This window comes from Mobula hypostoma, chromosome 6, assembly GCF_963921235.1.
Source record: "Mobula hypostoma chromosome 6, sMobHyp1.1, whole genome shotgun sequence".
Lineage (NCBI taxonomy): Eukaryota > Metazoa > Chordata > Chondrichthyes > Myliobatiformes > Myliobatidae > Mobula > Mobula hypostoma.
Genome location: NC_086102.1, coordinates 54,818,768 through 54,833,911, shown reverse-complemented (window position 1 = coordinate 54,833,911; position 15,144 = coordinate 54,818,768). Strand labels below are relative to the sequence as shown.

At 40.5% G+C, this 15,144-nt stretch overlaps 1 protein-coding gene across 1 annotated transcript in view; it reads right to left on the bottom strand.

Annotated features, from left to right (window-relative positions):
* Positions 1 to 11,584, bottom strand: part of LOC134347546 (cell surface glycoprotein CD200 receptor 5-like) — a 52,585-nt gene extending 41,001 nt beyond the window's left edge. The window contains exon 1 of the mRNA XM_063049901.1: positions 11,451 to 11,584. Within this exon, the coding sequence (XP_062905971.1) occupies positions 11,451 to 11,556 (106 nt within the window). The 5' untranslated portion in view covers positions 11,557 to 11,584. The remainder of the gene's footprint in view (positions 1 to 11,450) is intronic.
* Positions 11,585 to 15,144: the final 3,560 nt, after the last annotated feature.

Here is a 15,144-nt window from a genome sequence, read left to right as displayed (position 1 = left end):
TAGGCAGGAAAGTTGAAGAAGGAATAGGGGAAAGCACAATGCGTAGTAGAAGGAGGCGGAACCATGAGCGAGGTGATAGGCAGCTGGAGGAGGGGCAGAGTGAAACTGCGATTGGGGAAGGGAAGGGGAGGGAATTACTGGAAATTGGAGTATTCAATGTTCATGCCAATTATGAAATAGTTCACTTTATTGGTTCGTTACATGTAACTAAGAGGAGGATGAATCCTGTGACATTTTCTTAACATAATTAAAATTGTTAGTAGATAATACAATTTTTCTGATGAAACTCCCATCAAAGTTTGGATATGTTGTGTAATCTGGGGCATCAGCCTGCGAGAATAGAAACATAGAAGCATAGAAAACCTACAGCACAATACAGGCTCTTCGGCCCTCAAAGCTGTGCAGAACATCTCCTTATCTGAGAAGTTACCTAGGGTTACCCATAGGTCTCTTTTTTCTGAGCTCCATATACCTGTCCAGGAGTCTCTTAAAAGACCCTATCATTTTCAGCTCCACCACCGTCGCCGGCAGCCCATTCCACGCACTCACCACTCTCTGCGTAAAAAAACTTAACCCTTGACATCTCCTCTGTACCTACTTCCAAGCACCTTAAAACTGCACTCTCGTGCTAGCCATTTCAGCCCTGGGAAAAAGCCTCTGACTATCCACACGATCAATGCCTCTCATCATCTTATACACCTCTATCAGGTCAACTCTCATCCTCCGTCACTCCAAGGAAAAAAGGCTGAGTTCACTCAACCTATTATCATAAGGCATGCTCCCCAATCCAGGCAACATCCTTGTAGATCTCCTCTGCACCCTTTCTATGGTTTCCACATCCTTCCCATACTGAGGCAACCAGAACTGAGCACAGTACTCTATGTGGGGTCTGACCAGGGTCCTATGCTATATATGCAATATATGGCTATGCCATATAGCTATATGCAAAACAGAATTAACTCTGGAAAGGTACTGTATGCATAGACAAACAAAGCCATGGATATATCCAAGCCAGGCTGGAAATAACACTGGCCAATTGTAGACATTGAAGATCAGAGCAAAAAGTGGAAATTACTAACAAGTTGCTTAGCTACAAGTTTTGTGGGGAAAAAAGTGCATGTGATCTAGACTGAACATTTTTCTTTTCTCTCCAGACCATAGGACAACTGTAAGCGGCTGAATGATTACTGTAATGCAAGTTCCTAAGGCCTGTCGCTGTGGGAAGATGGAGCCACAGTGACGGTGAAGCCGCAAGATGGAAGGCAGTGGTTATATATCTCACATCATACGAGGTCATGATTAAAGTGGGTGACTCACCTCAGTAAAGTGGATACCACTTCAGGTAAACCAATAAGGAGCTTGCTTAATGGAAGCAGTTATGGAAGATGCACATTTAACCTAGCAAATGAGGCTGACAAAGCTCAACCAATGCTGCTGTTGGAGTGCGACCAGTTCAGACCATGTTGGGAAGAACGCTATTGACCCAAGTTTCTGGAACGAAGCGCTTTTGTGTCATTCTAAAATGGAACACTGTCACATGTGGAATATTCACTAGTTCCATTTCTGGAACTGCAGCGTGTTCCGTTTCCACTGCTCCCTACTTCTACAAAATAGCAGTATTGCCACTTTCAGAACCTCTCATCCCTTTAGAAGAGACTACTGTAAGAAATGTTCCTTTGCACAACATCAGTTATCTAATAAATAAAGTAACATTGTTAGTTTAAATAGCAGTTATCCTGCAGTATCTTAGATGGTGAATGCAGGAAGGTTCAGAAATATGCTAAGTATTTCCAGTATTTTCTGTTTTATTGCGTGTTAACAATGATTTAAACCCATTTTTCCTAAATGAAGTTTTTAATGTATAAACACATCTTGTGCAGGCCTAGCAAAATGACTTTACATCTCTGGGACAGTAAATGCAATATTAATCTCAGTATTTTATCACCATAATATCTGAGATCTACAAAAATGAATATTAGAAAGCTTAATTTAGTGAGAGCCTGTAAGTGTTGTGTATTACAGGGCTTTAATACTCTTTCATAAATGGCATACATTGGCAATGCTAGATGATACTTAATTTGCTCAACTAGACTACCACTGACAGAAACACCAAAATGCAATAAAGCATTCTGCTAAATCTTGGGGAATTTTTTTTATATTCGACAAATGCTACTACTACTCAACAGAAAATGAAGCTTGCCTGATGTGCTTCATCCATTTTATAGGTATATATTGTTTGTAACTGAAAACACTGCCCATGACATTCAATATACTTTTTATTCATTTTTTAAGAACATTCAAATTAGTAGAAATACTTGCACTTTTGGTCATAGTACATTTTCATGAATGCCTGTAATACCATTATAAAATGGTAACCTGGTCGCTAAATTAGAAGGTACATATCTGCAATGTGTTTCTTTTCTCTACTTTCAAACACTCTTCCTTCCTGGCTATTGATGAGATTGCTATCGCGTTAAACTTACACAATGTAAGGTGCCATTGGCATCTTCTCAGCAAGTAATTTTTATATGTATGAGTAAAGTGGCTTGGTAGGTTTTCCAAGTGTGCATGCACGTGCATACAAAACATTATAATTTGTGCAGCCAAGTACAGCTCTGAGACTGAAGGCTTATAAGGTAATTTACAATGTTGAACTTTGTTTGCTTTAATGTTTTTAATTGTTTAGAAGTATTTTATATAAATTTCTATACTTTTTTGCTTTAGAAGCATTTGGAGTCCTTTTACACTGGTCAAGCCAAATGGCAAAGTTCCTTTCAGCTATTTTATAATATGTAAGATATAGGACCAGAATTAGACCAGTAGGCCCATCAAGTCTGCTCTGCCATTCCATTGTGGCTAATTTATTATCCCTCTAAAACCCATTCTTCTGCCTTTTCCCTTTACCTTTTCATGCTCTGCCTAATCAAGAACCTATCAAACTCCATTTAAATATACTTCAAGACTTGGCCTCCACAGTTGTATGTGGCAATGAATTCCGCAGATTCACCAAATTCTGTCTAAAGAAATTCCTTCTCATCTCTGGTCTAAATGGACATCCCTCTATTCTAAGATTATGCCCTTTGTTTCTAGACTGATCCATTACAGGAAACATCCTCTCCACATCCACTTTATCTAATTCATTCAGTATTGTATACGTTTCAATGAGATTACTCCCCATTCTTCTAAGCTCCAACAAGTACAGGCCCAAAGCCATAAAATGATCCTCCTACATTAACCCTTTCAATCCAAGAATCATTCCCATGAACTTTCTCTGGACTCTCTCCAATGCCAACGCACCTTTTCTTATATAAGGGGCCCAGAACTGCTCACAATACTCCAAATGCAGTCTGACCTATGCTTTATAAAGCCTTAGCAATACATCACTGCTTTTATTTTCTAGTCCTCTTGAAATGAATGCTAACATTGCATTTGCCTTCCTTACCGCCTACTCAATCAGCAAGTTAAACTTTAGGGAATCCTACACAAGGACTCTGAAGTCCCTTTGCACCTCTGATTTTTGAATTTTCTCCCCGCTTATAAAATAGTCTATGCCTTTATTCTTTCTACCAAAGTGCATGACCATACATTTCTCTACGCTGCATACCATACGTCACTTCTTTGTCCATTCTCCCACTTTATCTAAGTCCTTCTACAGACTCCCTGCTTTCTCAACACTACCTGCCCCTCCACCTATCTTGGCATCTTCTACAAACATGACCATAAAACAATCAATCCTGTTAGATCTTGTCATATAACATGAAATGAAGCAGTCACGATACCAATCCATGTGAAAAACCGCCAGTCACCGGCAGCCAACCAGAAAAGGCTTTCTTTATTTCAACTCTTTGCCTCCTGCCAGTTAGTCGATCTTCTATCCATGCCAGTATCTTTCTTGTAATAGCATGGGCTCTTATCTCATTTAGCAACCTCATATGTAACACGTTTTCAAAGGCCTTCTGAAAATCTCAGTAAACAACATCCACTGACTCTCCTTTGTCTATCCTGCCTGTTATTTCCTCAAAGAGTTCCAACAGGTTTGTCAGGCTAGATTTCATCTGAGGGAAACCATGCTGACTTTGGCCTACTTTGTCATGCAGCTCCAAGTGCCTCGAAACCTCATCCTTAATAACAGATTCCGATATTTTCCCAGCCACTGAAGTCAGGCTAACTAGTCTATAATTCCCTTTCTTCTACCTTCCTCCCTTTTTAAAGAGTGAAATGACACTTGCAATTTTCCATTTCAGAATCTAGTCATTCTTGAAGGATCATTACTAATGCCTGCACAATCTCTTCAACTACGTCTTTTAGAACCCTGGGGTGTAGTCCATCTGGTCCAGTTGACTTATATACCTTCAGACCATTCAGCTTCCCAAAAAGCTTCTCCTTAGTCACAGCAACTACAATCACCTCTGCCCCCTCACACTCTCGAATCTCTGGCATGCTGCTTGTGTTTTCCACAGTTAAGATTGAGTTAAAATACTGTTTTTTTTTACCTCATTACTACATAATTTTCCAAGAGACCAATATCCACTCTCACCTCTCTTTTCTGAATAAGCTTTTGGTATCCTTTTTGATACTATTGGCTAGCTTATTTTTATATTTTAACTTTTCCCTCCTTAATGTTTTTTAGTTGCATTCCATTGTTTTTTAAAATCCTCTAACTTCCTATTAATTTTTGCTTTATTATATGCCATCTCTTTTGCTTCTATGTTATTTTTGACTTGCCTTGTCAGCCACGGTTGCTCATCCTCCTTTTAGAATAGTTTTTCATCTTAGGGATGTATCTATCCTGTGTCTTCTGAATTGCACCCAGAAACTCCAGCCATTGTTGTTCTGCCGTCATCCCTGCCAGTGTCCCTTTCAAATCAATTTTGGGCAGCTGTTCTCTCATGCCTCTGTAATTCTCCTTACCCCTCTGTAATACTGAAATATTTGACTTTATCTTCTCGCTCTCAAACCTCAGGATGAATTCTATCATGTTATGGTCACTGTCTCCTAAGCATTTCTTTACCTTAAGCTCCCTAATCAAATCTAGTTCATTACACAACATCCAATTCAGAATTGCCTTGCCCCTAGTGGACTCAACCACAAGCTGCTCTAAAAATCCATCTCATAGGGATCTACCTCTCTTAGGTAACAACACCACTCTAATTTTCCCAATCTACCTACTTATTGAAATCCCCCATGACAAGCATAACATTGCCCTTATTACATAGCTTTTCTGTTTCCCATTGAAATTTATATCCCCCAACCTGGCTACTGTTCAGAGTCTTGTGTACAACTTCCATCGCAGTCTTTTTATCTTTGCAGTTTCTTAACTCTACCCACAAGGATTCTACATCTTCTGATCCTATGTCACCTCTTTCTGAGGATTTTATTTCATTTTTGACCAATAGAGCCAACCCACCCCCTCTGCCTACCTGCAATAAAATATGTGTTCTTGGATGTTAAGTTCCTATCAGCCATGATGCACTAATGCCCACAAAATCATACCTACCAATCTCTAACTGTGCCACAAGATCATTTACCTTATTCTGCACACTGTGTGCATTCAATATAACACCATCAGTCCTGTATTCATCACCTTTTCAATTTTGCCCTCATGTTATACTTCAACTCATCCCACTGACTAATTTTGCCCTGTCATCTGTCTGTCCATCCTCAGTGTCTCACTACACACTGCATTGACTTGTATACCAACCTCCCCATCTTCAACCTTATCATTCCAGTTCCAACTCCCCTACCAACATAGCTTAAACCCTTCTAGAAAACCTGCTCGCAAGGATGTTGGTCCCCCTCGGGTTCAGGTGTAACCAATCCTTTTTGTACAGGTCATACCTTCCCCGGAAAGAACTTATGACCACACTCATTTAAGGACTCTTTTATCTTGTTATTTCACGCTCGTTATTTATTTCTATTCATTTATATCTGCATTTGCGCAGTTTGTTGCCCACTGACCCTGTTTACAGTTACTGTATGAGAGATTTACTGAGTATGCCCTCAGGAGAAAGAGTCTCAGGGTTGTATGTGGTGACGTATGTACTCTGATAATAAATTTTACTTTGACTTTGACATTGATTTTGACTTTTGGACGAAGTTTGTTCAGGCATGTGTCATGTGTGGCCCTGCTGAGATGCAGGTGCTTACCACCTTACCACAAGGTATCTGTGTGTCAACACCTGGTGATCAGAATAAGGAAAGGCAGAAATTCTTCTATACTTGAGCGGTGAATGAAGGTGGAAAGTTCTAATCTATTTAATTATATGGTTTCCCTCTTGGTTCAATTACCTCGAGAGACCTGAGCACAAAATTTGAGGCTTCATTTTCAGTGTCTCTGAGTGCACTGCTGCATGGGCAGAGGTGCCATCTATGAGGTAGACTCCATGGCTTTATTTAAAGTACAATAGGAGAGGGTTTCTAGTAACACACATAAAAGTTGCTGGTGAATGCAGCAGGCCAGGCAGCATCTCTAGGAAGAGCTACAGTCGATGTTTCGGGCCAAGACCCTTCATCAGGACTAACTGAAGGAAGAGTGAGAAAGGGATTTGAAAGTGGGAGGGGGAGATCCAAAATGATAGGAGAAGACAGGAGGGGGAGGGATGGAGCCAAGAGCTGAACAGGTGATTGGCAAAAGGGATATGAGAGGATCATGGGACAGGAGGCCCAGGGAGAAGGAAAAGGGGGAGGGAGGGAAAAAACCCAGAGGATGGGCAAGGGGTATATTGAGAGGGACAGGGCGATAAAAAGGAGAGAGAGAGAAAAAGAATGTGTCTATATAAATAAATAACGGATGGGGTACGAGGGGGAAGTGGGGCATTAGCAGAAGTTTGAGAAGTCAATGTTCATGCCATCAGGTTGGAGGCTACCCAGACGGAATATAAGGTGTTGTTGCTCCAACCTGAGTGTGGCTTCGTCTTTACAGTAGAGGAGGCCGTGGATAGACGTATCAGAATGGGAATGGGATGTGGAATTAAAATTGGTTTCTTGCTGCTTTTGGTCAATGTTTATCCCTCAACAGAATGCTGATTATTTGGCTAATAGAATATCATTAATGGGGGAGTCTGGGTGCTATTTTATCAATCGTAATAATTACTTGGATGCTTTGTGACATCCCCAGATTTCAAAACAAATGCTGCTCTTTAGATGTTCTTGCATGACAGTGGTTAAATTACTTATCTATTAAACCAGAGGTCTGGTTTTAACCACTCAAAGATGTGATTTCAAATTCTACCTTGACTGCTGTAAAACTTAAATTTCAATCAATAATCTGATATTTAAAAGAATCCAATTGTTTTTAGTAATAATGAACACAGAACTAATGAATTATTATAAAATCATCATCTGGCCATTCATTGACGTACCTGGTGTGGTCTATTATTCCAGACTAACAAAAATACCATTGATTATGAAATGACCAAGCTGCATCATAACTATCATGTTAAAAAAATATAAGATGGACATTGACATGTACACCAAAATCAGGCTGGGCAAATTCACAATCAGCTTAGTCTTCCTCACAAATACCTAGCTATGCAGCCTCCATGCCTTCAACTAGTTAAGCAACAGTTTGATGTCATTGAAAGTCCAAAACAAAATGCAAAAAAAAACAAACTGCACACAAGTGGCATCCAATCAGTAAATTAAACACATACAAATCAGGAAAGGTTGAGATTTGATCATGAGGAAGCCAAGCATGGACAAGAGGAGAATTATTTATTGGGTGATGTGGTGCAGAGTAGGCCATTCTGGCCCTCCAAGCCATCACCCAGCAACCCCCGACAACCCCAATCAACCCTAACCCATTCACAACACATTTACAATGACCCTGTGCATCTTTTGACTGTAGGAAGAAACTGGAGCACCCGGGGAAAGCCACGCATTCCACAGGGAGGACGCAAGAGACTCCTTACAGATGGCGCTGGAATTGAACTCCGAACTCCAATGGCCCAAGCTGTAACCGCTATGCTACCATGACCTCTACACCATAGTACAAATGAGTGTTGGACTTCCTAACGAACAGACCTCAGGCAGTCAGCATGCACAACCGCTCCTCTCTCCCCAACAACCTCAACAAGGATGCCCCAAAGGAATGTATACCATGCCCATTGCTGTATACACTGGTCACACATGACCACATGGCCAAACATCCGAGCAATCACATCGTCAGCTTTGCTGATGACACAACAGTAGTGGGGCTCATTACCAACAATGATGAAACGCCCTACAAAGAAGAGGTGGAAGAGCTTGAGGCCTGGTGCCAGGAAAATAACCTTTTCCTTTGTGTCAACAAGACAAAAAAGACTGTTATCGACTTCAGGAGAACTCACAGCACCCCAACCCTGCTTTACATCAGCAGCACAACCATGGAAACTGCAAGCAGTTTCAAACTCCAGGGAGTGTACATCATACACAAGCTCTCATGGTCCCAGAACACATCTTACACAGTCAAGAAAGCTCACCAATGCCTCTAATTTCTGAGGAGGCTGGAGAGAGCTGGACTGTGCACATCAAATATCTTGACTTTCTACAGATGTGCAGTTGAGAGCATCCTAACATGCTGCATGTGGGCTGTATGGGGTGTCAGGGAGGGGTAGCACCTCTGGTGGGGGAACATGTCGCATCCTTTTCAAGGTGGTTAGTCCACCTTTGGTCCCCACCTGGCACTCAACTCTCACCTGTGGCTCCCCATAGCTGTTTGCATGTGACAGTGGCCACATCCCGGGCAACGGCTTCGATAAGCCGGCTAAACCAGGTGAGGGTAGCCGATGGGTCCCAAACCCTCGGTGAGATAGGGAGTTGTCTATCCCAGCACGTGAAGACAGACTCCGGCGGATTGAGCGGACAAGACCAATGGAAGGTCCAACGGTCAAGAAGGCGGTCTCTGCAAACGTCGTGGAACGTGTAGAGCAGGACAAGACACAGAAGACGTCCTGGTCATCCACTGCACCTAGTCCCATCTCCAGCCGTCTCGGTTCTGTCTTGCCACTGGATCCAGATGGGAATTGGGAAGAGAGAGTGAGGGAGACGCTGCACAACTCTCCCTCACTTAAATCCAAATCACGCGCTAGTCTCGACACCGTCATAATAGTGTCGAGGTCCTCATTGTCGTCGGTGATGGACAAACAACAACAACAACGTGCTGCATCACTATGTAGTATGGAAACTGCATGACAATGGACAGGAGGGTTCTCTAATGAGTAGTTAAAACTGCTCAATACATCATCAGCACCAGTCTACCTGCCATCAAGGACATATATATATGTATATATATATAGAAAGGGGCTGGAAAAAGGCCAGCAATATCACAAAGGATCATACCCACCCTGCTCATGGACTGTTAGGGAACACCCAACTCCTATTAGGGAAGAGGCTACACAGCATCCAGACCAGGACTCTCAAACTCAAAAACAGTTGCTTCCCCCAAACCAGCAGGCTGATCAATACTTTCACCCATTAACCCACCCTAACAAATTCCCACTACCATTACTTTATCACTTCCTATTGGAGTCAGCAAATACACAGACACTGCTATACCTAACATCACTTTATGGACAAACAATCATGCATACAAGCTATTTTAATGTATTTATATTTATTCGATGCTTTATCTTAATATGTTTTTTTTTCTGCTGCATCAGATCCGGAGTAACAATTATTTTGTTCTCCTTTACACTTGTGTACTGAAAATGAAATTCAACAAATTTGAATCCTTTTGCATTTCAGATAACTGTCCAATGAAATCCCACTCATTAGAGATTCCATATATCATTATGAAAGGTCGGTCCAAGTGCTGATCAACAGTTCCACCACTACTTTATCATTCCCTGCTAGAGTGATCTTTTGCTTAGATGATGTACATGGGAACAGCCAATGGTGTAATTGGCTGGACATTAAGAACTTCAAGTTCTGCAGGTCTACCCCCATCAGCGAGTTGTTCATTGGCAAAGGAGCTGGAATCGGTGCAGACCATGTTGCTGCGAAGGCGATGTGCTAACAGTGAGTGATTGTCCTATTCGTTTTTCTTATGTTCGCAAGACACAGTTGAACATTGGTAATGTGAAATGTTGCAAGTCCGATTCACTAGTTTATTGGCGGGACCGACAGCGAGGGTGCTGCATGGCCTCAGTTCTAATGAGGACTGGGTCTCACGCCATGATGTTGCCTATTTGCAGCCACCCAGGAGAGAGGCCTCAGAATCGGAGCCCAGAAGCAATTTGCACATTCGTGCTCATGTCATTCTGCAGATGCACAGTAGAGATCATCCTAACAAGCTGCATCATTTAGCATGGAACCTGCACTGCAGTGGATGGGAAAGCTCTATAACGGGTAGTCAAAACTGCCAGTGCTTCAATGGCACCAGCCTATCTGCCATTAGAGATATATGTACAGAAAGGTGCCAGAAAAAGGCCTGTAACATCATGAATGATCCCACACACCTTGCTCATTGATAGATTGTCCCACTCCCATCAGAGAAGAGGCTACGTACCATCCTCACCCAGACCACTATGCTCAAAAACAGTTACTTTCCCCAAGCAGTAAGACTGATCAACACCCCACCCACTAACTCCACCACTACTTTATTATTTCCTGTTACTTTATATACAACCTGATCACTTTATGGACATACAATCAGCCTTTGTAAACCCTTGACGCCTTTAAAGCTGGATTTAGGGGCAGTACTGCAGAAAGATGGTTGGAGTTTAAAAAGTCAGAATATTCCAAACAGGGCTTCTTTTTAGAAAAAAGGGACATAACATAGCCGTTAGGCTCCTTAGCTAACAAATTTAGAAGCACTGTTATGGCTAACTTCATGTTTGTGTTTAATGTCTTGAATTGAATAGGAAGTACTAGTCTAAATTGCATGCTATTTTCTGATAAAATTAGATCACTTAAATATGGGAAATGGCATCATGATGAATCAGGTTAAAATCAGATTCATAACTCACTTCAATGTAAAGATAGAATAGATTGACAAAATGTTTACAGTGGAAATTATACTTAAATTTTACTTTATCAAAGATAAAAATACTTACTTCTGAAAATATTTAAAGGCTTTGGAGCTCAATGTTTCTTGAAGATAGTAAGTCCTATATAATTTACTTTTTTTAAACGGTTACCCAAAATAACTGATTCAAATGCCAACCCAACAAATAAACAAATATATTTCTATAACTGCAGAGCAATACAGAAAATATATTTTAAACACAAACATGTAATAATTTCATGAGGAAATGTTAAAATTGTGAAAAATTTGAAAATAGGTTCTAAAAGGTCCGAATTCACCTACTAAAAACACCATTTTTATCAAGAATTATGTTATCTTAAAGCAATATTTTAATTTGACTATTTTTGAAGGGAATAGTTGTGCAATAAGTAGTGTTCTGGTATTTCCAAAGAAGCAGTTATACAACAAATAAGCTTAACATATTTTTGAAAAAGGTATACTGTACCAGGTGAACAGGCGGTTAAGAAGAAAGTCACAATCAGAGCAACTTGAATACCGGCAGCGTTCAAACTATTCTTTTTGACGCTAACCAATTTTCTTGCCAGCCACATTCTCTCAAACACTTTACTTGATTTTACATTGGTACTGTTGGGTACATTCAAGCAGAATACAACCCATTTGAAAGAATCACTTTCAATTTATGTAGATAACTTGCTCCTGTGACAGGAAGTTGATATAGCACAAATATGCATTTCCTGCTTGTCAAACAATCTCTTCTGCACTGAGCTTCATTCAGCTGGATTTACGGCTAATGGACAAGAATTAAATAAAATGCAATTTTAGTCTTTACTTTTATACATGCAATCTACATGAAATCTCATGATATTCTACAGAAATAGAATAATCCAATTTATTTGTATGTAATCTTTCACAAAGATTTGAAACAGAAAATTAAGTTTTATTTTAAGTCTAGTATTAATGTCAATCACATTAAATTATTACCGATCATAATGGAGTGTCAACCACATGGGGACTCCTTCCCAGCACAACCCTGATACATGCTTGCCTCTAAAACTCACTGTTTGAAGGCCTTACCTCAACAAGTACTTGAATTTATATATGATCATTAAAAAACAATGAAACATCTTTAGGTACTTCATGATGGAATAAAAAATTATACTAGATAGTATGTAACACTTTATTTGAAGTAGTAAACTCCATGGTGATCCATAAAGCAGTTTTTGTAATCTGCTTTTAGGATTGAGTTCCATGATGGTCTTGGCATCACAGTCCTTATAAAAAGCTGTTGAAGATCCTCTATAGCCAGCAACACAACCTACATTTGGTAGTTATCCCAGGCCAATTGCTTCTAAAGGTATCAGAATTTTGCACAATTGACATGGAGGACTATCGTAGATTCATAGAGTTATACCACACAGAAATGGACTCATTGGCCCAACTGATGTGCACCGACTGTGATATCCATCGATGCTAATCACACTTGCTGACATTTGGCCTATATCACTCTACCCCCTTATTCAAGAATCTGTCTAAATTTGATTTTTTTTTATTGCTTTATTACTATCTGCCTGTATCACTTGCTCTTCCATCCTCTTATAAAACCATAAGGCATAGGAACATAATTAGGCCATTCAGCCCAATGAGTCAACTCCATCATTCTATCATGACTAATTCATTATTCCTCTCATTCTCCTGCCTTCTCCCCGTGACCTTTGATGCTTTGACTAATCAAGAGACTATCAATTTCCACTTTAAATATACCCCAAGACTTGGCCTACATGGCCACATCTGTGCCAATGAATTTCACAGATTCACTACCCTCTGGCTAAATGAATTCTTCCTGAGCTCCATTCTAAATAGATGTTCTTCTATTCTGAGGCTGTTCCCTTTGGTCCTCAACTCCACCCACAATAGGAAACATGCTCTTCACATCCACTCTATCTAGGACTTTCGATATTTGATGGGTTTCAATGAGATCTCCCATCATTTGTCTGACCTTCAGTGAGTACAGTCACAGAGCAATCAAATGCTGTTGAAATGTTAACTCTTTCATTTCCAGAGTCATACTTGTGAACTTCCTCTGAAACCTCCCCTCTATCAGACCACCTTCTCTTAGATAAGGGGCCCAAAGCAGCTCACAATTCTCCAAGTGAGGTTTCATCAGTGCCTTATATAGTCTCAGTATTACATCTTTGCTTTTATATTCTAGTCCTCTTGAAATGAATTCTAACTTTGCTATCTTCCTTACCACTAACTCAACTAACCTTTAGAGAATCCTGCACAAGGTCTCCCAAGTCCTCTACTCCTCTGATTTTTGGATTTTCTCTCTATTTATAAAATAGCATTTGTTTTATTTCTTCTACCAAAGTGCATGACCATATTCTTCCTGACACTGTTTTCCATCATCACTTTTTTGCCCATTCTCCTAATCTGTTTAATTCCTTCTGCAGACTCCCTGCTACTGCAAGACTACCTGCCCCTGCCTCTCTAGCTATCTGTGTATCATTTGCAGACTTCCATAATCTAAATCATTGATGTATAACGTAACAAAAAGTAGTCCCAGTACCTACCGCAGGATATCCTACTAGTCTCTTGCAGCCAACCAGAAAAGGTCCCCTTTATTCCCACTTTTTGCATCCATTTTCCAACCATGCTAGTATCATTGTTATAATACTGTGGACCTTAACTTGTTAAGCAGCCTCTTGTGAGACAGCTTGTCAACTGCCTTCTGAAGTTCAAAGTAAATAACATCCAACTTACTCTCCTTTGTCTATCCTGTCTGTGTTTCCTCAAAGAAATCTTCCATCCTTTCTTGAAGTTTGGAGTGACAGCTGCAATTTTCCAGTTCTTCAGAACCATTTGAGAATCTTGTGATTCAAGGAAGATCACTACTAATGCTTCGACAATATCTGCAGCTGCCTCTTTTTCAGAACCTTGGTGTGTAGTCCATATGGTCCAGGTTCCCAAGCTTCCCAAGCACCTTCTCCTCAGTAATAGCAACTCACTTCTGCCCCTGACACTTTTGAGTGTCTGCAATATTGCTAGTATCTTCCATAGTGAAGACTGATGCCAAATACTTATTAAGTTCCTTTGTCTCCACTGCGCCCCCCCCCCCCCCACCATTACTACCTTTACAGCAACATTTACTGGTGAATCAATATCCACTTTTGCCTCTCTCTTATTCTTTATATTTCTGAATAAAAACATGGTGCATCCTCTTTTATATCTTTGTATTTCATCTTTTCTCTCCTTATGGCTTTTTTAGTTGCCCTCTGTTTTTTAATTTTCCAAAACCTCTACCTTCCCTTTAATTTTTACAATATGATATGCCCTGTCTTTTGCTTTTATGCTGTCTTTGACTTCCCTTGTCAGCCATGGTTGCCACATTCTCTCTTTAGAATACTTCTTCTTTAGGATGTATATAACCCAGTAACTCTGGCCACTGCTGTTCTGCCGTCATCCCTGCTAGTGTCCCCTTCCAATCAGCTTTGGGTCAGCTCCTCTCTCATGCCTCTGAAATTCCCTTTCACCACTGTAATACTGATACATCTGACTTTAGCTTCTCCCTCTCAAGCTGCCGTGCAAATTCTATCATATAATGATCACTGCCTCCTAAGGGTTCCTTTTCCTTAAGATCCCTAATCAAACCTAGTATTGCCTTTCGCTACTGGGCTCCGACACAAGCTGCTCGAAAAAGCTGTCTTGAAGGCATTCTACAAATTTCCTCATTTGGGATCCATTGCCAACTTAATTTTTCCAATCTACCTGCATATTGAAATCCCGCATGTCTATCATAACATTGTCCTTCTTGCATGCCTTTTTGTAACTTGTATCCCACTTCTTGGCTACTTTTCGGAGGCCTGTATATAACTCACATCAGGGTCTTTTTACCTTTGCAGTTTATTAACTCTGCCAAAAAAATTCTACATTTTCTGACTCTACGTCACCTCTTTCTTAGAATTTGATCTCACTTTTTGCCAACAGAGCCATCTTCTCTGTCTACCTGCCTGTCCTTCTGATACTGTGTGTATCCTTGGATGTTAAGCTCCCAACTATGATCGTCCTTCACCATTACTCAATGATGCCCATAAAGTTATACCTGCCAATCTCAGCTGTGCTACAAGATCATCTACCTGATTCTGTATACTGTGAGCATTCAAGTATAACACCCTCAGCCC